We start from the raw sequence: 23727 nt of genomic DNA, 5'->3' as shown, positions 1-23727 counted from the left end.
TTCCAGCATATCACTTGTCATTCCTTTGCTGTCCTTTGATTCTTCATTGGTTAGATTGCCCGTTGAATATGTGTAAAATGGCATGTGGATTTGTCACTGGGCAACAAGGAGGCGACACGGTTGCACCCTCAGCTATTTGTTGTGCAGTGACTAGTCGCCAGTACACTTTGAAAGAGGGGACTTGATTGGCTACTGATTATGATGTTCATCTGCTATTTGCGTGATGATTTGTGGACTGAGGAGCAAAGTTTGTACTTTGTGTAATAGTTAATATGTTAGTGGAAATTGGAGCCATGGTGTTGGGGACTGGTTTTAGTTAACTAAAAGTGTGAAAAAGTGTAAGTGTTAGCTGTTTAGTCGTGTCTGACTCTTTGCAACCCATGAACTGTGTGTAGCCCGCCAGGCTTCTCTGTCCATGGAATTCTTCAGGCAAGAATACTGGAGTGGCTTGCCATGCCCTCCTCTAGGGGATCTTCCCAACCCAGGGGTCAAACCCAGGTCTCCCACATTGCAGGCAGATTCTTTACTTTCTAAGCCACCAGGGAAGTCTTCAGTTAATTAAACCCTGGTGTAAAACATGGAATGAAGTTCTTACACAACAGAATCATGCAAAGTGAGAACTCTGTCTTTAATACGAAATATAAGGTTGTACTTGGATTTGGTGACAATTGTGAAGATGATAATGGAACTAATCTGAGACATTTATACAGTAACATGATAGTCTTTCAAAAATACTTTATTTTTAAAAAAAGATTAAAAATATATATTTTTTGTTAAATTCCTTAACAGGGGATCTGTGTGTGTATCTCTGTGTATGTATACTAAGGGTAAAGCTTTGAAAGGAGAAAGTTTTACCATTTGTTGCATTAATATATTCTATAAACTTCTGTTTTCTGTGATCTGATTATTCTACATTGCTCAATGTTATGATTACAACCTTCATTTCACGATCTGAGGAATTCCTTCTGGCCTGTGGTTGGGTTCCTCTCACAGATCCCCCTCCGTAGATGGCTGTGATTGTTGCTTTTTTTCATTATTGCTGTGAAGAGTTAGTGGTGTTAATGCAGGCCTGCATTTATTTGTTCACATAAATGGAGAGGGAAGAGGGATGAAAGGATTAAAAAGCATGTCTCCAGGGCTGGGCTTAAGTATTTTTTACTGTGCAGATTTTACATCTGGAGGGGAAAAACCATGACCTGTACATGAACACACTGAAGAGCGTGAAGAAAAAATTTTAATCACCTACTGTAGTTACATTTCTCAGATATTGCCTCTATTAGTATTTAGGTGTATATCTGTTTATGCATTTCTTCTTCATATATGTACATATACTCTTGCATTTTTACCCAAAACGTTTTAAATGTTTTTCATATTCTTTATGCTTCCAAGTGGGTTTTCAAGATACACACACATTTTGAAGCTTTTTCTTATGTAAAAATGTGTGAAAAAAGAATAGCGACTAAAGTGAACATGTATCACCCAACTTTAGTGATTTCAGTTCCTAGGCAATGTTATTTCGTCCATACATTTCATCCATGCATTATTTTGAAGTCACTTCCAGGTAAATATTTTAGTACACTCTAGATAACTATTTCAGCACATAGAGTTAAATTTTTTTTGTCAAATTGTTCTCCAGAAAAGTGTTCTCTGTGTATACTTGTCAGAGATAAGATTGGGTGTGTTGGTTGCTGAGTTGTGTCCGCCTCTGCAGCCCCACGGATGGTGGCCTGCTAGGCTTCTCTGTCCATGGGGTTCTCCAGGCAAGAATACTGGAGGATTGCTGTCTCCTTCTCCAGGGGGTCTTCCCGACTCAGGGGTCGAACCTGGGTCTCCTGCAGTGCAGGCAGATGCTTTGCCGTTTGAGCTACAGGAGAGTCTGAGATAATATTAAAACGCATTAAAAAATTCAGTATTGTTGGTCAGACACATGTGTGTGTAATTCTCCTCAGGTAATATAAAGAGTCCTAACAAAGTGAGTTTGGGTGTGCTTACCTACTCCGGCAGGAAACTCCCGGTTCGCACCAGCACGTCCCTCCGAGGAGTGCCGTGACGGTTAGCGGTGACCGCGTCACTCCCCGCCCAGCCTGGGGCGCCCCCTGGCCGAGGCGCAGCTGGCGGTGGTGCCGCGGCGGACCGCCGCCCGGGGCGCTGCTCTGGCGCCGCTTGCCTCCGTGCTGCGTGATACGCGTGAGATGCGGCCAGCCCGAGCGACGCTGTGCGCAGCCAGTGGGGGGTAGCTTTTACGCCCGTGTGGGAATATGTATGGAAGTCTTTCCTTTAAAAGAAGTGTTTTGAATTAACAATTCAAAATCCTAAGTTAATAGTTTGTGTTTCTGCGTGCTTTTGGAGCTGACAGCGACCATAGTTCTTAAAAGGACCTCTGATTTTCATAATTAGGAAGACGCTTGTGTTCATATCTGCAGCTGGAAAATGCCGGAGGAGACCTTAAGGACGGCCACCGCCACGGCGAAGGAGCCATTGTCATCCTGGACGCGGGTGCTCAGTACGGAAAAGTCATAGACCGAAGAGTGAGGGAGCTGTTCGTGCAGTCCGAAATCTTCCCTCTGGAAACACCAGCGTTTGCCATAAAAGAGCAAGGATTCCGGTGAGATCAGATCGCAGGATATTTTATTACTAATTTGCTTGGACACTGAATTTTTTAATGAAAACCAAGTGGATTGGTTTTAATACAAGAAATATTCCATGGCTCTTGACATCAAAAGAAATTAAAATTAAAGAAAAGATTACATTAATTTTATTTGCACAGTTTAATAATTCATCATTTGAATACTTTATGTTTTATAGCAGGGGCCCCCAGCCTCTGGGCCAAGGTCCGGCACCTGTCGGATCAGTGGTGGCATTAGATTAGAGAGAAAGCGCACACGTGAAATGTGTGAGACTCACCCTGATGCCGCCCCACACCCCACCCTGGAAAACGCCCTTCATGAAACCGCTCCCTGGTGCCAGAAAGGCTGGGGACTGCTCTTGTATAGGATTTCTGGGTCAGACTTAGGTTTGGCTGTTACGGTCATTCATTCATCCCAGGTTACTTGATCAAAGGGATATATATACACATAATGCTTAGAGTACCTAGATTAGAGAGTGCTGTCTACAGTGCGTCTCTTTTGCTTCCTATCCCAGGAGGCTAGTTTCTGAATTATGAAGACTTCTAATTTAAGGGCTAATTCTATAACTTGTACTATTAAAACTAGTCAAAATGACATTCAATTTATATGTAACTTCCTCCTTTAACAGCTATTTTTGGTTAATGCTGTATCTTTTCTCTTAGAATGAATGTTCGTTTTTTATTGAGTGTTATTCAGAAGCAAGCAACTACAGTTTATATCTTTAATTAGCTCTCTAGATTTGGTGCTGTATTTCTTCCAAAATACAGTATGTTTAATTTTTCTTAAAAGCATAATGTTTTCCCATTAGACAAATGGTTACCTTTCAGAAACTTTATAGATGTGTATACATTATCCTTTGTTTCTTATTTTTGAAATGGAGTGAATTATGAATCAGAAAAGGCAGGTTTGCATTTAACTGTTTTAATTTTAGGATGCAGATAATTTTCTAGTAAGATGGAATGCTTTGAGTTTATCTTGTATTCAGCTGTCTTGATTTGCCAGTGAGAACCAATTTTAAGGGAATTAAAACTGTAAGAAATCTGAATGACTCTCTGTCAAATCCAAACTTCATCATTCCCCAAATCCAAAGCAAACAGACAAAAATTCCCAGCAAACTTATCGAAACCAAATGTTGTGGAGTAGGGTAACCAATATTGACAATAGAAGTCTAATTGATTTTCTTGTCATCTGATTACCTGATCATAAACAATTTCTAGGTCCTGCTTACACCAACAGCTTCTTCTCTCTGTAGAACAGGAACTATACCACTGTTGCTTTAATTACCGTGATCCTTTCTGCTGAGATAGCCATTTGATCACCCCTTTCCTGGAATAAATTCTAGGTTTATGACTTGAAAGACATCTTAACCTACCTGTTTTTAGAATCTTGATCTGCTTGATACATAAGCTGGTATCTGGAATGCCTTGAGATTTACTGGGCCTTGTAATTGCAAGTTGTTTCAAAATAAATAGCAGGATAGAAATAGAGAACTCAGAAAGAGTGATTAGCTCTTCTCAAGCTTATTGAGATAAGAATTTTCATAATTGGCTTAAGTGCTGCTTGAGTTTTATCCTTCACTAGGTCCATTGCTTTTTCTTTTTAATAGTATTAAGAATCTTATAGCAGATTAATGAGGGATGCTGGGCAGTCCCATGGTGGTTATCATTTATAAAACTAAATATAACATACTGAAATTCTAGAGATCTTGGTTATTAGATATATTTTACAGAGTTTTAGCTTCTGCATTTTTAAGGAGCTAGGTTACATATCTATCCTTAGGGCTAGCCCCATTCCCCTTTAAAATTGTGATCTTAAAGGGATGTCCCATTTATCATCGTGAGTAAGTAGATTGTCTTCAGTCTGTTTGCAAGCGATAAGCTAACAAACATAATGTATACCAAGATCCATGTTACCAATATAAAGCTCAAAGAGTAGGGCTTTTGTGCTCACTCAGATTATTATATATTTTTTAAAAATACATTGTCTTGTTGAGTAATTTTCAGGATTTATATTTTTTTTTGATGTATTACAAGTCTGTCATTTTAGTTTATGTTTTTACATGGCAGGCAGCCACTAATTATAAAGTGGATTGTAATCCAGATTTGTTTGTCAGTAGATTTTGGTTACATCTTGGAATGCATTTTCCTTTAGAAATACGGGCTTCCCAAGTGACTCAGTGGTAAAGAATCCACCTGCCAATGCAGGAGACTTGGGTTTGATCCCTGGGTTGGGAAGATCCTCTGGAGAAGGAAATGGTAACCCATTCCAGTATTCTTGGCTGGGAAATCCCGTGGACAGGGGAACCTGGCTGTCTACAGTCCATGGGCCAGGCCGCAAGAGTCTGACCTGACTCAGTGACTAAGCAGCAACAACATGCCTGTGTTGTATAAGTGGGCGTGTGTGACGCTGGAGAGCCTAAGTAATCTGAAGGTGCACGTCTTTCTGTGATTCCAGTTGTTTGTAGCCATGTTAGAGTGAAAGTCCAATGTTAGCAGATTGTTTTCCTAAAGAAAATATAGAAATCTGAATTTTTATGTAAAAATCATAATATTAAAGTGTTCCAAAATTTTTTGATTGAATATGGAGGACCAGAGTTCCCTGTATCAGAAGCCAGCCTCATTTTTCAGCTTTCTTTATACAAATAGTCTGTTCCCAAGGTAACCCACAGAATGCTCTGTAAATTCTAATTTACAGAATACTGACTTGGGTTCTGAGAGCAGGGCAAATGAGGCAGATCATGTTAGCTCCTACTTCTGGGTCTCAGGTAAAATTGTTGGGAATATTGGACAGATTTTAAACAGGCGAAATTAGGTAATTCTTCACATTTTCTGATACTCTTTATTGTAGAGTATTTTGCTCTACATAATCCAGGGCCTTCATAATACTTTCACTTGTCCTACTGTGTAACTGCTTTACTCCTTAACCTCTCAGAAGACATGTATTTTCACCTTCCACCTTTAGAATCTCATTTACTTCCTCCACTGATGAGGAAAACAAAACAAATTCAGGCTTACCTTCATAGATTGAGACAATTGGTTTTGTATATTTGGAAGTTTGTGCTTATTAACATGTGACTGTTGAATCAGTCAGCTTTCCCACATTGCAATAAAATAAGAGTAAAAAGAAGCTGTGTGTAGGGGATTCCGTCAGTCCATTGCTTGAGACTTCCACTGCAGGGGGTATGGAGCATGGATTCGATCTCTGATTGGGGCACTAAGATCCTGCATGTCTCACAGTCCAAAAAAAAAAAAAAAAAAAAAAATTAAGCTGTGTAGGAGACTATTAATTAGCTGTGGCAGAATATGGATCTGCTGTGGCGTACTGAAAACAACAGAATCTGAGTCTGTATTGAGTTTCCCTCAGTGGTAAAGCAAGAGCGGGCATAGACCTTGTATGAAAATCAACAGAGATTCTTCGTAACTGTCTTCTTTAAATCCACAGGGCTATTATCATCTCTGGAGGGCCTAATTCTGTGTATGCAGAAGATGCTCCCTGGTTTGACCCAGCAATATTCACTATTGGCAAGCCTGTTCTTGGAATTTGCTATGGCATGCAGGTACATACATCTATGAATTTGCCTTAAAAGTTAATTTGTTCTGCTTGTGCCTCCTACTGTTTTAGTGTTTTCTGTCTTTAGCGCATTTAGGATATTTAGTTGTATGAGAGAATTTGTTCATATTACAACTGTTTATGAGTTGCCACACTAGTATGGCAAAACTCATTTGAGTGGGGATTTTCAAAAGAGCAACTATATGTATTACTGCTTACAACGAAACCCTGTCCATTATTTCAAAAAGGTAGGCATTTAAATATACATGAAAGTTGAAGTAGTAGTTGTGAGAGAGGGCTCCTTTATACATTTACTCAATTCCCTAATTATAACATTTTTAACCATTTTGAGAGTAATTTGCAAACATGATATTCTGTTACTTGTGTCCTAAGTACTAGAATTCTGTCCTACATAGTAACCACAGTATGGTTATCGGAATCAGGAAGTTAACATTGACTTGGTGTTCACATCTGGTCCACAGACTCTGTTAACATTTCACAGGCTCATTAATGTCTCTTAAAAGTCATGAATTCAGTCTAGACCATGTGTTGTTGTATTTAGTTGTCATGTCTCTTTACATTCCTTTAGTTTGGAATCATTGCTCCGTCTTTCCTTCTCTTTCATGACCTTGCCAATTAAAAAAAAGTACATTCCAGTTACCCTGTAGAACAGCCTTCAGTTCGGTTTGTTTGACATTTCTTCTTTGTTGGATTCAGGTTATGTGTTTTCGGCAGGAATCGCACAGGATTGTGCTCGGCTTCCCTGGTGGCTCGGTGGGAAAGAATCCCCTGCAGTGCAGGAGACATGGGTTCCATCCTTGGGTTGGGAAGATCCCCTGGAGAAGGAAGTGGCAAGCCACTCCAGTATTCTGGCCTGGGAAATCCCATGGGCAGAGACTGGCATGCTGCAGTCCATGGGGTTGCAAAAGAGTCGTATATGACTCTGCAACTAAACAGCAGCAAGTGCTGTGCTCCTCTCAGAGTCTCATTAGAAGGCAGATGATGTCAATTAATACTGTGATGGGAGTGTTCCTTTAGATTATTTGGTTAAGATGGTGTCTGCCGAGTGTCTTCACTGTAATGTAAATTAAATATGTGTAGGGTAGTGGTCAAGATGGTGGAGTAGGAAAACCCTGAACTCACCTTCTGTCTTGGGCACAAGGATCCTATGCCAGGAAAATGAGCCCACAGAACATTTGGCTTTGAAGGCCAGTGAGACTTACTTTTGGGAGAGACATAGGGTTGTGGGAAATAGTGATTCCTTTCTTAAAGGGCACCCACAAAATCTTACATGCTCCAAGACCCAGGGCAGATGCAGTAATTTGAAAGGAGACTGGGTCAGACTCACCTGCTGATCTTATAGCGAGTCCCCTGCAGAGGCAGAAGGCAACTGGAGCTCACCCTAGGGACATAGATGCTTGTGGCAGCCCCTTTGGGAAGCTCATTCTACCGTGAGGACGCTGGTGCCGCTGCCATTTGGGGATCCTCCTCGTTTTAGTAAGTGAGCACAACAGTGAATTGTCTTCTTTTAAACAATCTGGTTGAAACCTGTGTACTGATATGAATAATGCTCAGAGGGAATCTGTTCAAAAGTTAGAAAGTGAACAGACCGATATTTTCTTCTAGCTATCTCTGGAGCTTTCAGTAAAGGAAGGAACTATAAATCAGTGTTCATGTAAGAATGTGAATATTTTTATTTCTATTCTTAATGCAAGGGCAGAATATTAGAAATTGCTGGTCTACAAAACAGCTTTAGTTGATTTTGTTTCTTTCTAATTGTTATGATTTTCCATTATATTTTCCATTATAACATAAAGAAGAGTCTCGCAGAATATTTTTTTAGGACCCACTTAGAGTGAAATAGGTGTGAAATCTGCTCCTTTAATATAAAATGATAGTGGCTACGTGTCCATTTTGCCAGTACCCCCTTCCAATTGTCAGGCCACATTTTCTGTCATTCAGGATGGATCTTGTGGTAGCAAGAGCCAGGTCTGTTTGTGTTAAATGCATAAAAAAATTGCCCACTGCTTTCACAGGAGGATAATGGAGTGGACTGATATTGTTCCTTTGGGAAGAGATTATCTTTCTATGAAATGCTGATGTAAATAATACCTTGTAGCGAACATGCTGTTTGTAAAGGACTAACACTTCCTAGAGACTCTGGGTTGGGTGGTCTTAGCACCAAAGGCCTCCCTCTAGTGTATACCTTTGCAGTATATACCACATGGTATATATATACTCCCTCTAGTATATACCCCGTGGCAGCCTGAAATTTTATGTGCTGTCTTTTCTCATTAACTCTTGAGTCTTACTGCTTGCTTCCTGGTAATTCTTTGCTTTGAAAGAAAACAGTCTGTCCTGCTCCTTGCAGTGTTTATTTCTATTATGGTTTATACATCACTAAGCATAAGAAATAGAATATTAGTAGAACTTTTGAAACTCTCTTTGTACTTTTTTCCAATCCACATTGCTCTCTCTTCCAGTAAGACGTAACACTTTTACTGAATTGTTATTCATTCCCTTTCTTTTCTTTATAGATTTATACACATTGTATTTCTAGATAATATATTTTCTAGTTTTGTCTATGGATCATCATGTAAATGAAATCATGCTTCATGTAGTTTCATTTTTGATTTTGAAAGTCACTAATTTTAAGTTATTTTCACTACTGAAATTATTGTTTGAATGTAGTGATACATTCAAGTGTATCGCCAATTAGTGATATATTCCACTGTTAGCGTTTCTGGTCTTTTCCCAAGTTCTTGCAATTGCAGATGCTGCCATGAATATTTTTGGACTTTGGTATTGTACATACACAGAATTTTCTCTAAGCTAACCATTAATTGAAATGCTGAGTCTCAACTTCACTAAGAACTATTTGCCCCCAATATACCTTCCCACAGCAGTATGTAAAAATGCCTTTGCTCTATATCCCTGCAGGCCTTGACAAGGTTAGATATATATATATATTTTTAATTTGCCTAGCTGAAGAGGTGTTAAATGACATGTTGTAGTCTTAGTGGTCATTTTCCTTATTTTAAGATTCATGGATTTATTTGCCATTGGTCATTAGTGTCTGGTTTGCTGTAAAAGGTTAGTCATAATTTTTGCACAATTTTTGTTGAATTTTTAAAATTGTTTTTATATATGCTAGATGCTAAATTTTTGCCAATTATGTATGTTGCATATACCTTCTAGATTCTGTCTTCTTTCTTCACTATAGTTTCATTTTTTTTTTTTTAAGTTTCATTTTTTTTAAAGAAACATCTTTATTACAAGCATTTGGTTTCTTTGTATACTCCCACACAGATTTTGTTAAATTTTTTGTTGGGAGAATTTCCTTTCATTTCCCCCTCCCAAATCTAAGATGTATTTTGAAATCTTGACATATAAGACAGATAAAAGGGGAGCTTACCCAATTGGAGTGGTAGACCTACAGGGCTTTTGCTGCTGTTTGAGGCATTTAGGACCTCAAGGTTATTACAAAAGCAAAACGAAAGCTGTTTCCTTAAGTCAAAATAGAATATTAAAACAAAATTTGAACCAAGTAAGAGTGTTCTGCTTTACATAAAGTTATTCCCTTCCCCCTCTGCCACACACACACACTTAGCTGATCCTTCAGTTCCTTGTATTTTCACTTTTACCTCGCATGCATGTATACATAAATCAGGAGTCAAGAATAAACATGAAAGCCTTCTGAAAGGTGAGATAGCTCTAAATTTTGCTGCAAGCCTCTGGCTTTATAAAAACCTTTAATTTAGACTATGTGGAGTTTTAAATTGTGTTGTGTTCCGACAGCTTTGGTCAGCTTGATCATTCAGCTGTCTTCTAATTAAGAACTGGAAATTCAGAGGAGGCAGAGATACACAAGGTTCATTTGGTATATAGAGGGAAACATTCGTTTTTTCATTCAGCAAATTTGAGTGACTGCTCTGGGTCACATACTTAGCTAGGCCACTGGTACTGTGAACAGACCTGAAGACATGGTAGGGAGAGAACGTGCTAATTCTACATTGCTAATCACACTGGCTTGAATGGCTTGAGTAGAGAGTAATGGGAAATACGAGAAGTGGAGTTAGATAGAGGCAGTGCGTTTAAAAGTCTTTGTTCAGTGTAAGGGACTTGGGCTTTATCCTGTAGACAGGGGTCAGCAAGTTACAGCCTGCTGCCACAGCTGGCCACTGCCTGCTTTTTGTATGACCAGCGAGCTAAGAATGGTTTTTATGATTTTAAAGTGATTTTTATGGTTGGAGTTGAAAAACATTTTAAAAAAAGAATTGTATGTTGTGACATGTGAAAATGAAGTGAAATTCAAATTTCAGTGTCCATAAATAAAGTTTATTGGAACACCATCATGTCCATTCCTTTAAATATCTGTAGTTGCTTCTGTGCTTCAGTGACAAGAGTTTTGAATAGTTGCTTCAGAAACAGTAGGGCCTACAAAAACTAAAATACTTATTCTCTGGTCCTTTACAGGAAAAATTTGCTGACCCAAGTATAGATGATAGCCATTAAGAATTTAACCATGGACTAACACAGTCGTATTTACATTTTAGTGGCTGGCATTCATAGACCTCTGGAAGGTGGGCACGACTAGAGGCAAGGGGACTGGTTAGACTGCAGCAGTTTTCCCTAAACTATGTGTGTGTGAAGGCGCTGCAGAAAGTGTTTCATGTGTGAGTCTGTAGTTTGGAAAGTACTGGGTTAAACAGGTTAGGAGGTGTTTTTTTGTTTTTTATTTAATTGCTGGGCTTCATGCAGACCTTTATTGCAGGAAGTTTTATAGTGAATGTCTAACAGGAGAATGCAGAGGGCAGCATTTGCCGATGTATCTTTGAAGAATATGCCATTGTGTATTAGAAGAATGAACACATATTTAGCCCTCTGCCTGTTTTTCTGTTGGGTGCTGGGTACACCTACATCGTGTATCATTGTGGCAGATATCTTATGACACCTGTTGTGGAGCAGACATATGAAGATAGGTTGTATTGATTTTATCAATGCAGATTTAATGTTCCTAAAAATCCTATGTGTATCTATTTGGTGTTGGAAGGGTTTAGGCATATGTAAATGATGATGAAGATTGCCACAGAAGGGTTGGACTGAAGAGACTACTTAAAATAAAAGTCTGTAGGTGGATGGGATTTGAACAAATTAATTTAAAGACCAGATTATATTGCTTATCCCATCTCCACAGCACAGCCTTCTGTAGACTTTCAGACTGACTGTTCCTTTGGGGCCAAAGATTAAACAGTTTGTAGGAATTTATAGCTGCTAGTTTTAATACCAACTAGGTACTTTATGAGTTCAAAGAGTGTTTTAAAATGCTTTAAAAATTGAACTCAGATATTAAAGAAATCCTTATCTTTTAAAAAGAAATCCTTATTTTTAACAGATGAATTAAAGTATGCTAAATGGAAAATTTGCCAGTGTTTAATAAAAATTAACATCAGGTCAAATTCCTAATCTAGTTTTGTTTTGTAACTATTCCTTTTAAGAACTATATAATTATACATAATAATAACAAGTAATTTACAGTTAGCAAACTTCCTTTATTTTGGAGGCACAAACATAACAGCTATCCTAAAAATAAGAAATATAAATTATTAGTGTAAGAAATTGGGTAATTTCCTTTTGAATTATATTAACATCAATTTATTTTCTCCTGGAACAGATGATGAATAAGGTATTTGGAGGTACTGTGCACAAAAAAAGTGTTAGAGAAGATGGAGTCTTCAGTATTAGTGTGGATAACACATGCTCCTTATTCAGGTATGATAGATATTTTTATATCAATAAGAATGTTAGAGGAGTGACTTAAAGCTGGGAATGTTATTCTTCAAAATTGGAGATTCTGTAATTCTTAGACAAAATTAAGGCCACGGCAGTGGCCAAAGGTATTGTCATATTTGTTTTCCAATTGAGTGTCAAGACAGAAGAGGATGGTGGTGATGCTAATTAGGAATAAGAAAAGCACTTAAGACAGAACTGAAGAGCACTTGTGCGGTCTTAAACCCCGATTTGGGATTGCAGACGTTTGTAGTTTTCCCTTTTCACTTTTTAGCCGAGCATGATTCTTAATATTAGTATGACAGATGTGACAAATGGATAATGTTTTAAACTGTCTGCATTTGTGTACATCTTCCTCTACCGTGTTCTTTCTCTGGGTGCTTAACTAGCTACCCATTTGCTGACCTCATTACTAAATATATATTGTACTTTTTGTACTGAGCATAACTGTATTTCGTGTACTGTCTTTTTAATATAGTGAATGTATTAATTGATTTTATTGCTGGGTGATAATAATTTAGGTATATTAGCTCTAATGTATTTAAAGATTGGTGAATGAGCTGTTCATTAGCTTCCTAGAATCATTTATCTTCTGCTTTACAAAAAACCAGGTGAATTTTCATTCAGCTTCCTGAAAGATCAGAAAACTTAAATTTTAGTCACTAGCTTGCTTTCTTTGGGTTTTCCCATGTTTTGGGTATAACCCACTTACATGGACAGTTGACAGTTACTCCCTTATTTTCTTTTGAAATAAACCCCATTTTTCTTTAAGAATCACATTTCTCCCTAATTGCATTAAATCTGTAAAATGTAGGCTGGTGTCAGTTAATGTGCATATGTAGTTTTTATTATCATTTCTTGTAACTGTGCTAATTATCTTTATAGATTTGTTTTATTAACATATGTTCTTACATCCTCCATAGAGTTGTACCTAAATTAATTTGTAATGGATAGTGTTCTCCAAACTGGACAAATCAGTTTTAAAATCCAAGTTAAGGCCTTTTGTCTCAAATGGAGCTATCCCAGTTTTTACACAAAACTGGCTGTGGCTGTCTTTAATATTAGAGAAAGAATATCAATATTCAGAGATTCTCATTTTCAAAGTGGTATTAATAAAAAAGCAACAGTTGCTAAAATAATTGTATGAACTGAAGCTACTCATTGCCAAAATGCGTTTTTGAAATCCATTTCTTGTTCTACTTTATAATGGAGAGTTGTTGCTTACATTCACCTGTATCTCAAGTGACTGTTCTTGAGAACTACTTCAGGAATCTTGCTGGTGGAATGGGATACTACAAGAGACTTTAAATGTAAAGATCTGGTTAAGAGTTACAGTTTCTCTGTCTTGACAGTTCTAAAATCCTGGTGCTCAATTACAGCCTACACTAATCCTAAGTAACAGTGAACAGTGATGACAGTAACAGCAACCCCAAAACATCCTATGGTTTTAATGTACTTAATCTTCTTGCTTTATTTTTTAATCTTCTTGCTTTATTTTTAATTTTTGTTTCTTAATATTATTTAATACAAAGTCCTTGTTCAAATTTTTTCATAATGTAACAAATATCTTTTTATAAAATTGATTCGTTTGCATCAAGGTCCAAAGAAAGTTCATACAGTTTGTTTGATAACTGTTACTTACATTTGTTTTAAACCATGCCATTAATTACTTCTGTTCTTAAGATTAATTCCAGTAGAGAGATAATTTTGAAACCATGATAGCCTCTTGAAACTGTGTATGTGGATACATGAATAGAGTAAATTTAAATTCTAGCAGTGTTGTACTGTTACCTACTTTCTCTGTTTTCTTGATTTATGCATAGAAGCTAGTAACTTTTAAAGCAAAGAACTACCAGTTATAAGATGAACTAAGTTCTAGGAATCTAATGTAAAGCATGGTTAACAACACTATATTGTATATTTGAAAGTTGCTAAGAGAGTAGAGCCTAAATGTTCTTACCACACACAGAAAATGGTAATTCTGTGAGGTGGTAGATGTGTTAACTAAAATTTTCACACTATATAGGTGTATCAAATTATCACATTGTACACCTTAAACTTACATAATGTTACATGTCGTTATATCTCAATAAAGCTAGAAAAAAATAAAAGACTCCATTAGTCGTGTCTAATAAAGCTATTTGTATATTGTTTTATTTTTTGCTTACCTAGGGGTCTTCAGAAGGAAGAAATTGTTTTACTTACCCATGGAGACAGTGTAGACAAAGTGGCTGATGGATTCAAGGTTGTGGCTCGTTCTGGGAATATTGTAGCAGGTAAAGCTTCTAAAACTTTGCAGGTTTTCTTTTTTAAAGTTTATCTGAAAAGTTTATAAACATATGTTTCTGTATGTGATACTGTTTTTGATGTTTCTTAATTTTTTGAAAGATACTGTAAGTGTCATAGGGTCAATTGTTAATTCATGAAGGATATTTAATATTAGAAGGATTATCTAGAAGTCACTTACTAGTTTGCTCTGAAATACTTTTAAAATTGTTTATTCTACTCTGCTTTTCAAAATAAATATATCCATTATAACTCAGGAAAATTTTGAGAACCATTTACCTCTCTAGCATGCTGTATTCATAATTGCCCTTTTAAAAAATGCCTCTTTTAGGTATAGATAGGCATGTATCTTGGATGTCTATAAAACATCAGACTAAGCATTCAGGGCATTGCTCTAAACCAGGGTAACCTGTGGGTCAAATCCAGCCTGCAGTCTGTTTTTTGTATGTTTGGGAACTAAGAATGCTTTTTATATTATTTAAGGGTTATCATAAATGACAGGGACTGTATGCATATGTCCCACCAAACTTAGTTTATAACATCTAGCCCTTCGTAGGAAGTTTGCCAGTTCATGCTCTAAACAATTTTTTGTTCTATTTTTCTTGAAGAGGAGTTGATTTTCTGGCAGTTCATAATTTTTTACTTGCTTACTTGAGTAATTGTAAATAATCACCAGTAATCCCGGATATCTGCAAAAGGGAAAAAGTGGACTTATCATAAAGTTGTTGATTGTTATGTTACACCTAAGAAGTTGGAAAAAAAATTTTGTCATGGATAAATTGAATTGAGTAATGTACCTGCAGTTACTTAACGGATTATTGTATTAGCATAGGAATTTTCAAGAATAGTTTCCTTTTTGACAGGTTTCTATTTCTTATACAAGATCAGCAGTGGTAGATGAGATTGTATATTTTTATTCATTCAACAAATATTTGAGTACCCACATGTCCCAGGCACAGTTCTAGGTATCAGTGAACAAAATGAACCATACCTCTGTTTAATGCTCTAGTTAGTGAGGCTGGGGATGGGGGAGGGGTGGGACAGACAGTCACCAGATGATACAGAAAAAGTCAGTGGTTGACAGTGTTTAAATGCTTTGAAAACATTAGAAGACGAGAGGAGTGTTATGGAATGTGTGATTTGGACTGTTACTCTTTTAGATAGGCTATTGAGAGATGGTGTTCCTATTGATGGTACTAGACATGGAGGAAGTAGGTGCTTGGCCCTTTTGGATATGTGGGGAAAGAGTACATAGCAGGGCAGAATTCCTGGGATGGGACCTTGTTTAAGGAACAGCAAGGAAACCGCATGGTTAGAGCTGGGTAAGCATGGGGCGTGTGGTAGAAGATAAGGCAGAGAGGCTGTTGGGAGCCAGAATCCCAGGACCTTTGAGGCCATTGTGAAAATGTTGCCATTACTTACAGTGAGTGAAGATTTGAACAAAGGAGAGACGTGATCTAATTTCAGGGTTATCCTGGCTACAGAGGAGTAAAGAGATTGTTAAATGTAGAAGGAGAGACCAGCTAGAAATCTCTTGTGGTAATCAGGAAAGGAGACTGTAAGGAGCAGAGTGGTTAGAGGTGTAAGTGCTTAGGAGTGACTGGATTCTCATGTACATCTTGTACATATTTTGTTAGGTTTATACCAAAATATTTCATTGGGAGTGTTAATGTTAATTGCATTTATAATTTAAATTCCACTCGTTCATTGCTGGTATATGGTAAAGCCATGAACTTGTGTGTATTAACCTTCTCTCTGGCAACTTTCTTGTACTCACTTATTAGTTCTAGGAACTTTTTTGGTTGATTTTTAAAAATTTTATACATAGACACTCATGTCATCTGTGAACAAAGACCATTTTATTTCCTTTTGCTCCCAATATGTATACCTTTTATTTACTTTTCTTGTCCTATTGCATTTACTGGGACTTCTGTTATGATGTTGAAAAGCAGTGGATAGAGGGAACATCCTTGCTTTGTTCCTGATCTTAGTGGAAAAGTTTTGAATTTCTCATGATTAAGTATGATGTTAGTTGTAGGTTTTCAGAAAATACTCTTTGTCAAGTTGAAGTCCCCCTCTATTCCTAGTCTCCTGAGAGTTATTGTCATGATTGAGTGTTTGGATATATTTCATATACTTTTTCTGCATTTATTGATATGATCATATAATTTTTCTTCCTTAGCCTGTTGATATGATGGATTACAGCAATTGACTATTTCTGACAGAGGAATTTTGAAGTATCTAACTGCAGTAGTGGATTCATGTATTTCTCCTTATATCAGTTTTTGCCTTAAATATTTTGATGCTTTCCTGTTAGGTACATATATAACGGATTATTATGTCTTTCTTGGGAATGGATTCCTCTATCATTATATGTATGCCCCTCTTTATTCCTGATAACTTCTTTTTTCTTTTTTTCTTTTTAAATTATGAAAGGTATGATAACACATTTACAGGAGACTTGGAAAAATACAGAATGAAGCTATATATAGTTCTACCATATAACTATTTTTTAAGTAGATAAATTAAAATTTTTAGTTGCAGTATCAAAAGTCTCAAAAATTAAGAGTGAATATACATAAAAATAGAAGGATATAGTAGACCTGAAAAGCACTGTGAACCAATTCAGCATAATTAAGATTTATACAATTTTCACACAACAGATATAAATTCTATTCCAAGTTCCCATAGACTGTAAAGTAGGAAACACTGGAACATATCCAGGGAATAAAACAAGATGCAAAAATTTTGTGGTTAAGGTATTGAAATCATACAGAGTCTGTTCTCTTACCACTGTGGAATTGTGTTAGAAATCAGTATTTGGACTCTGTGGGAGAAGGCAAGGGTGGGATGTTTTGAGAGAACAGCATCGAAACATGTATATTATCAAGGGTGAAACAGATCACCAGCCCAGGTTGGATGCATGAGACAAGTGCTCAGGGCTGGTGCACTGGGAAGACCCAGAGGGATGGGATGGGGAGGAAGGTGGGAGAGGGGATCAGGATGGGGAATACATGTAAATCCATGGCTGATTCATGTCAATGTATGGCAAAACCCACTACAATATTGTAAAGTAATTAGCCTCCAATTAATAAAAATAAATGGGAAAAAGAAATCAGTATCAAAAGACATCTGAAAATAACTCACATATTTTCAAGTGCAATATGACATTTACCAAGAGAGTTCATTTGACCTAGCCATAAAAGCCTCAAAAAAGTTGAAGACTGAAAAAACACAGGATGATTGCAAAGAGGAAAGCATTTACGTGAGAAATTAATCTTGGTAACTTACCTTGACTGAAGTCTGCTCTGACATTGATGTATCTACTCACGCTGTTTGTTTATTCATGGCTCTGCTGGGTCTTTGTCGTGGTGTATGAGCTTCTCATTGTGGAGAAGCTTTTGTTGGAGAACACGGGCTCTAGGACCCTCGGGCTCAGTAGTTGCAGGTCACAGGCTCTGGAGTGTGGGTTACTTAGTTGTGGCCCAGGCTTACTTGCCCGTTGGTATATGGAGTCTTCCCAGATGAGGGATTGAACCAGCGTCCTCTTCATTGGCAGGTGGATTCTTAACCACGGGGCCACCAGAAGGTCTCTCATGCCGTCTTCTAATTAGTGTTATCGTGATTTATCTTTCTCTGTCCATTTACTTTTGATCTGGGCTTTTAGATTTCCAGTGGGTTTCTTGTAGACAATATATATATGTTAGGTTTTCTTTCTTGATCCACTGTGACAGTCTCTGTCTTTTAACTGGTACATTTAGACTATTGGAGTTTGAAAGGGATTGTTGATAGTGTTGTATTAATATCCATCCTATCTGTTGTTTTCTATTTATTGTCCATGTTCTTTGTTCGTATTTTTGTCTTTTTCTTCCTTTTGTGGTTTTAATTGATCATTTTATATGGTCTGATTTTCTCTTTTTTGCATGTCAGTTATATCTCTTTTTTTTACTTTTTCTAAGAAAAAGTTGCCCATGATTTTACAATATACATTTACAGCTAACCCAAGTTCACTTTCAGGTAACACTGTACCATTTCACAGGTAGTGTACTTTATAATAACAAAATAAACGTGATTTTTTTTCTCTCATCCCTTGTACATTGCTGTCATTCATTTCACTTAAAACTAAGCGTGAATAATATGTCTATATAAGCATACATAATTAATTATATCATTGTTGCTATTATTTTGAATGAAGTTATCTATTAGCTCAATTAGGAAGAAGAAAGTTTTTGTTTTACCTTCATTTTCATTTTCATATTCTTCCTCTGCTCTTTTTTATGTGGATGCAAGTTTCTGATCTTCATCATTTTCCTTCTCTCTAAAGAACTTTTAACATTTCTTGCAGAGTAGTCTATTGGCAACAGATGGTCTCAGTTTTTTTTTGTCTGAAACTTTTATATGCCTGAACTTTTGGAGGATAGTTTCTCAATGCACAGAACTCTAGGTTGGTGTTCCCCCCCCCAACATTTTTTTAAAAATTAACTTTTTTAGCTTTAATGAGGTCTAATCAGCAAAATTATAAAATATTTGAAGTGTACAATGTGATGATTTGATAAAGTGAAGTTGCTTAGTCGTGACCAACTGTCCATGGGATTTTCCAGGCAAGAATACTGGAGTGGGTTGCCATTTCCTTCTCCAGGGGATCTTCCCATCCTAGGGATTGAACCCGGGTCTCCCGCATTGCAGGCAGATGCTTCACCGTCTGAGCCACCAGGGAAGTCCCCTCATACACATTATGAAAGATTTTTCCCCACTGAGTTAATTAACCCATCCATCACCTCACATACAGTTGATCCTTGAACAACACAGCTTTGAACCGTGCAGGTCACCTTATATGTGAATTTTTTTCACTAAATATGTGCTTCAGTACTGCATGATCTGGTGGGTTGGTTGAAACCGTGGATATGGAACTGCAGATCCAGAAGCCTGACTGTCAGGTTACGCACAGGTTTTTGACTGCACTGCGGGTAGGTAACTAAGCCTTGAATTGTTCGAGGGTTGACGGTATTTACTTTTTTTTTTTTGGTAAGAATATTTAAATTCTACTCTCTTAACACTGTATTGGATCACTGAAATTTGCTATCAGCCATAATTACCATATTTATTATACATTAGATCCTCAGAGCTTATTCATCTTAAAATCAAGGATTTGTGCCCTTTAACCAACTCTCCCTATTCCCCTTGTTCCCTCACCCCTAGGTCGCCACACTTGTACCTTCCATTTTTGATAGAGGTTGAATTGAATCTGTAGATTACTTTGGGTAGTATTGACCTTTTTTTTAAAAAGACTTTTTTTTTTTTTGATGTGAACCTTTTTTAAAGTCTTTATTGAATTTGTTACAACATTACTTTTGTTTTATGTTTTGTTTTTTTTTTTTTTTGGCCACAAGGCATATGTGGGATCTTAGCTCCCTGACCAGGGATCAAACCCGCACGCACTCCCTGCACGGAAAGGCGAAGTCTTGACTGCTGGACTGCCAGCAAAGTCCCTGGAACTGACATTTTAACAATGTATTAGTAATTCATCTAATCCATGAACATGGAATATCTTTTTATTTGTGCCTTCTTCAGTTTCATTCATCAAAGTCTTACAGTGTTCAGTGTACAGATCTTTCACCTTTTTTGGTTAAATTTCCTTCTAAGTGTTTTATGCTTTTTGAATTTGTTGATGGGAGTGTTTTCTTAATTTCTTCTGCTGATAGTTTGTTGTTGATACATACAGTGTTGATTTCTGTATGTTGATTATGTATCCTGCAGTCTTGCTGAAATAATTTATTAGTTCTAATGGCATTTTAGTAGAGTCTCTAGGGTTTCCTAGATACAATGTTGTGTCATCTGCAAATAGAGACAGTTTACTTATTAATTTTAATTTGGATAATTTTATTTCTTTTTCTGGCCTGACTGGTCTGGCCTGGACTTCCAGTACTTTGTTGAATTTTTGACTTGTTCCAGTACTTTGTTGAATTCTTGACTTGTTCTTGATCTTAGAGGAAAAGCTTTTCATCTCAGTATGTTAATGGTGGGCTTGTTTTATGTGGCCTTTATTATATTGAGGTGTGTTCCTTCTGTACCCAGTTTGTTGAGAGTTTTTATCGTGTGTGATGTTGAATTTTATCTATTGCTTTTTCTGTATCTATTGAGATGAGCATATTATTTTTATCCTTCATTTTTTAAGTATGGTGTATCACATTGATTGGCAGATGTTAAACTATCCCTGCATCCCTGGAATAAATCGCACTTGATTATGGTGTATGATCTTTTTAATGTATTGTATTTGATTTGCTAGTATTTTGTTGAGGATTTTTACAACATCGTTTATCAGAGAAATTGGCCTATGATTTTCTTATTTTGATAGCTTTTTCTTGTCTGGCTGTGATATCATAATATTGCTAGTCTCATAGAATGTGTTTGAAAGTGTTCCTTCAGCTTCTATTTCTCATGAGTTGTTATTAATTCTTCTTTAAGTGCTTGGTAGAACTCACTGGTCGAAGAAGGCAATGGCACCCCACTCCAGTACTCTTGCCTGGAAAATCCCATGGACGGAGGAGTCTGGTAGGCTGCAGTCCATGAGGTCGCTAAGAGTCGTATACGACTGAGCAACTTCACTTTCACTTTTCACTTTCATGCACTGGAGAAGGAAATGGCAACCACTCCAGTATTCTTGCCTGGAGAATCCCAGGGATGGGGGAGGCTGGTGGGCTGCCATCTATGCAGTCACACAGAGTCAGACACGACTGAAGTGACTTAGCAGCAGCAGAACTCGCTGGTGAAGCCATCTGGTTTTGCAACTTTTGGGGAGGTGTTTGATTATTGATTCAATCTCCTTACTTACAATGAGTCCATTCAAATTGTCTGTTGCTTTATGATTTAGTCCTGGTAAGTTGCATGTTTCTAGGAATTTGTCCATTTGTTCTAAGTTTTTCAATTTGTTGGTGTATAATTGTTCATAGTATTTGTGTGGTATCTGTTGTAATGTCTCCTTTTTCATTTCCAATTTTGAGTCCTTTCTTTTTCTTGGAAAGTCTGGCTAGAGGTTTGTCTGTTTATCTTTTTAAGAAACTATCTCTTATTTTCATCTTTTTAAAAAATCATTTGTCAGTTTATTTCTGCTCTGATTTTTGTAATTTCCATTCTTTTATTAACTTTGGGCTTGGTTTCTTTTTTTTTTCTAGTTCTTTGAAGTTATTAGGTTGTTTAAGGCCTGACCCTTATTTGAATGTGTGCATTTATTTCTGTGAACTTCTCTCTTAGAATTGCTTTTGGCATATACCGTAAGTTTTGCTTGTTTGGTTTTCATTTTTCTTTGTCTCAAGATTTTAAAGTTGCTCTCTTGATTCCTTCTTTGACCTATTAGTTTTTCAGGAGCATGTAGTTTAATTGTCACCTATTTGTGAATTTTCCAGTTTTCTTTTTGTAATTTCTACTTTTACCATTGTGGTCAGAAAAGATACTTGATTATTATTTCAGTCTTCTTGAATTTAGTCTGACTTGTTTTGTGGCCAGACATGATTTATTCTGGAGAATGTTCCAACTGTGCTTAAGAAGAACATGTATTTCTCTCCACATGTTACTTTCTTCAGTCTGTTAACACTTCCATGGTTTCCAGTCAGTTGGATGTATCAGTAATTCTTATCTTTCCTCCTCTGTAAGTGAGGTTCCCCGCTCCCCCCCCCCTCCCCCCGGCCCATCTTCTTTCACGATGTTTTTCTTTATTTTGCTTTTCTGTAGTTGTGAATCATACTCCTAGATGTAATGTTTTGTGTTGTGGGCTGCTCACTGTTTTCTGAGCTTCCTGCGTTAGTTTGGTGTCTTGTATTAATTTCAGGGGAAATTCTCATTCATTATGGTTTTAAATATTCTGTTCCTCTCTCTTTCTTCTAGAATTTCCGTTGTTTATGTTATTTGTACTTGTCTCACAGTTCTTGGATGTTCTGTTTTTTTTTTTTTCCCCAGTGTTTTTTCCTTTTTTAGTTTTCAGTGTGAGCCATTTTTATTGAGTTATCTTCTTGCTTAGAGAGTATTTCTTAAGCCATGTCCAGTCTGTTGATAAGCCCATCAAAGACATTCTTCATTTCTGTTATAGTGCTTTTGACCCCTTGAGATCATTTTGGTCCCTTTGAGAATTTCCAGCTCTCTGCTTACATTGCCTGGCTCTTCTTGCATGCTCTACTTTATCCTTTTGAGCCCTTAGCTTCTTAATAATAATACTTGTTTTAAATTCCCAAGCTAATTCCAATATCTCTGCAGTATCTGAGTCTCTTCTAACACTTGATCTATCTCTTCAAACTTATGTTTTCTCTTTTAGTGTATCTTGTACTTTTTTCTTGCTAGCTTGACTTGATGTACTGGGTGCAAGGAATTGCTGTAGATGGCAAGGTGTTGGGAGCGGGAAAGTGTTCTGTGGTCTTACGGTAGTTCTCAATCTTAGTGAACCTGTGGCTTTGGGCTGTAGATTTCATGAGTGTTTTAAGTTTTTCCCTCTGTTCGATGGGACAGGAGGACTAGAGTGGGCTCGGGTTGGCTGTTTTCTTTTCTCCCAAGTCAGTTTGGTTCTGATAAAACCCTGTCATATTAGACTAGTTAAATAGTTTCTCCTGAGAGTTGAAGACCGTATTAAGAAAAGAATGGCTTGGTGTATTTCAAAATGTTTTCTTTTTCCCTCCCCTGTTGGAAGCACAAGGAAATTTTCCTCTAATATTCACTGTGAGAACTTGGTCAAGCTACTGGAGAGTGTGGGGATCCCAGATGACTGGGTCTTCCTGGACATTTTCTCTCTCAGATTTGTCCATGCTGAGCCTCCAGTGATAACAATTATAGTTCAAGTTTCCCTCCCTCAGCACTGGTTCCTGTAGAGGTTTGCAATCATGGAGTTCTCCAGTAAGTTGTGATTCTCTGTGTTTACCTGTCAGTCTCTCTAAGGGTATTAATCAACTTTTTACTTGTTGTTAGAACATAGTGGTGTCTTCTAGCTTCTTACATATTGCTGGACTGGAAACCAGAAGTTAGACTGGGTTCTAACTTTCTGCCTGTAGTTTGAAGGCAGAAACAAAGGATTTGCTGTGGAGTGGGAAGGAGAGAGTAGAGTCCAATTTTAACTTCCAAGTGTTTCATCCTGAGCAACCAGAGGATGGTTTCTGTTTACCTGATGTGAAAGAATGCAGTAATTTGGGTTTGCATATTAAATTTAAGATTTCTTATTAAATGTTGAAATGAAGGTGTGAATATGCACTTTTATATATTTTTCAGTCAAGACTGTAGAAGGGAAAACTGGACTGGAGGAATGAATTCAGGGGTATACCAACATATAGGTAAAATTTAAGGTCATGAGAGTTTGGAATCATTCAGAATGTATAGAGCAGAAATTTAAGGACTGAATTTACTGGTTGACTTTCAGGTGTAGAGATGTGATAAGATGAAGAACCAACAAAGAAGGTTCAGCAGTAGACAGTGAAATAAGGAATGAAGCAGGAGGGTG

At 37.1% G+C, this 23727-nt stretch overlaps 1 protein-coding gene across 1 annotated transcript in view; it reads left to right on the top strand.

Moving 5' to 3' along the window:
• The window catches only part of GMPS (guanine monophosphate synthase), an 80448-nt gene that overhangs the window by 23909 nt on the left and 32812 nt on the right, over positions 1 to 23727 (top strand). Inside the window, exons 2-5 of the mRNA XM_065943610.1 lie at positions 2424 to 2605; positions 6069 to 6183; positions 11851 to 11948; positions 14139 to 14242. Of these exons, the coding sequence (XP_065799682.1) occupies positions 2424 to 2605; positions 6069 to 6183; positions 11851 to 11948; positions 14139 to 14242 (499 nt within the window). The remainder of the gene's footprint in view (positions 1 to 2423; positions 2606 to 6068; positions 6184 to 11850; positions 11949 to 14138; positions 14243 to 23727) is intronic.

Source organism: Muntiacus reevesi, chromosome 8, assembly GCF_963930625.1.
Source record: "Muntiacus reevesi chromosome 8, mMunRee1.1, whole genome shotgun sequence".
NCBI classification, from domain to species: Eukaryota; Metazoa; Chordata; class Mammalia; order Artiodactyla; family Cervidae; genus Muntiacus; species Muntiacus reevesi.
Note: the sequence above shows the minus strand (reverse complement) of the source record. Positions and strands in the feature narration are given on the sequence as shown.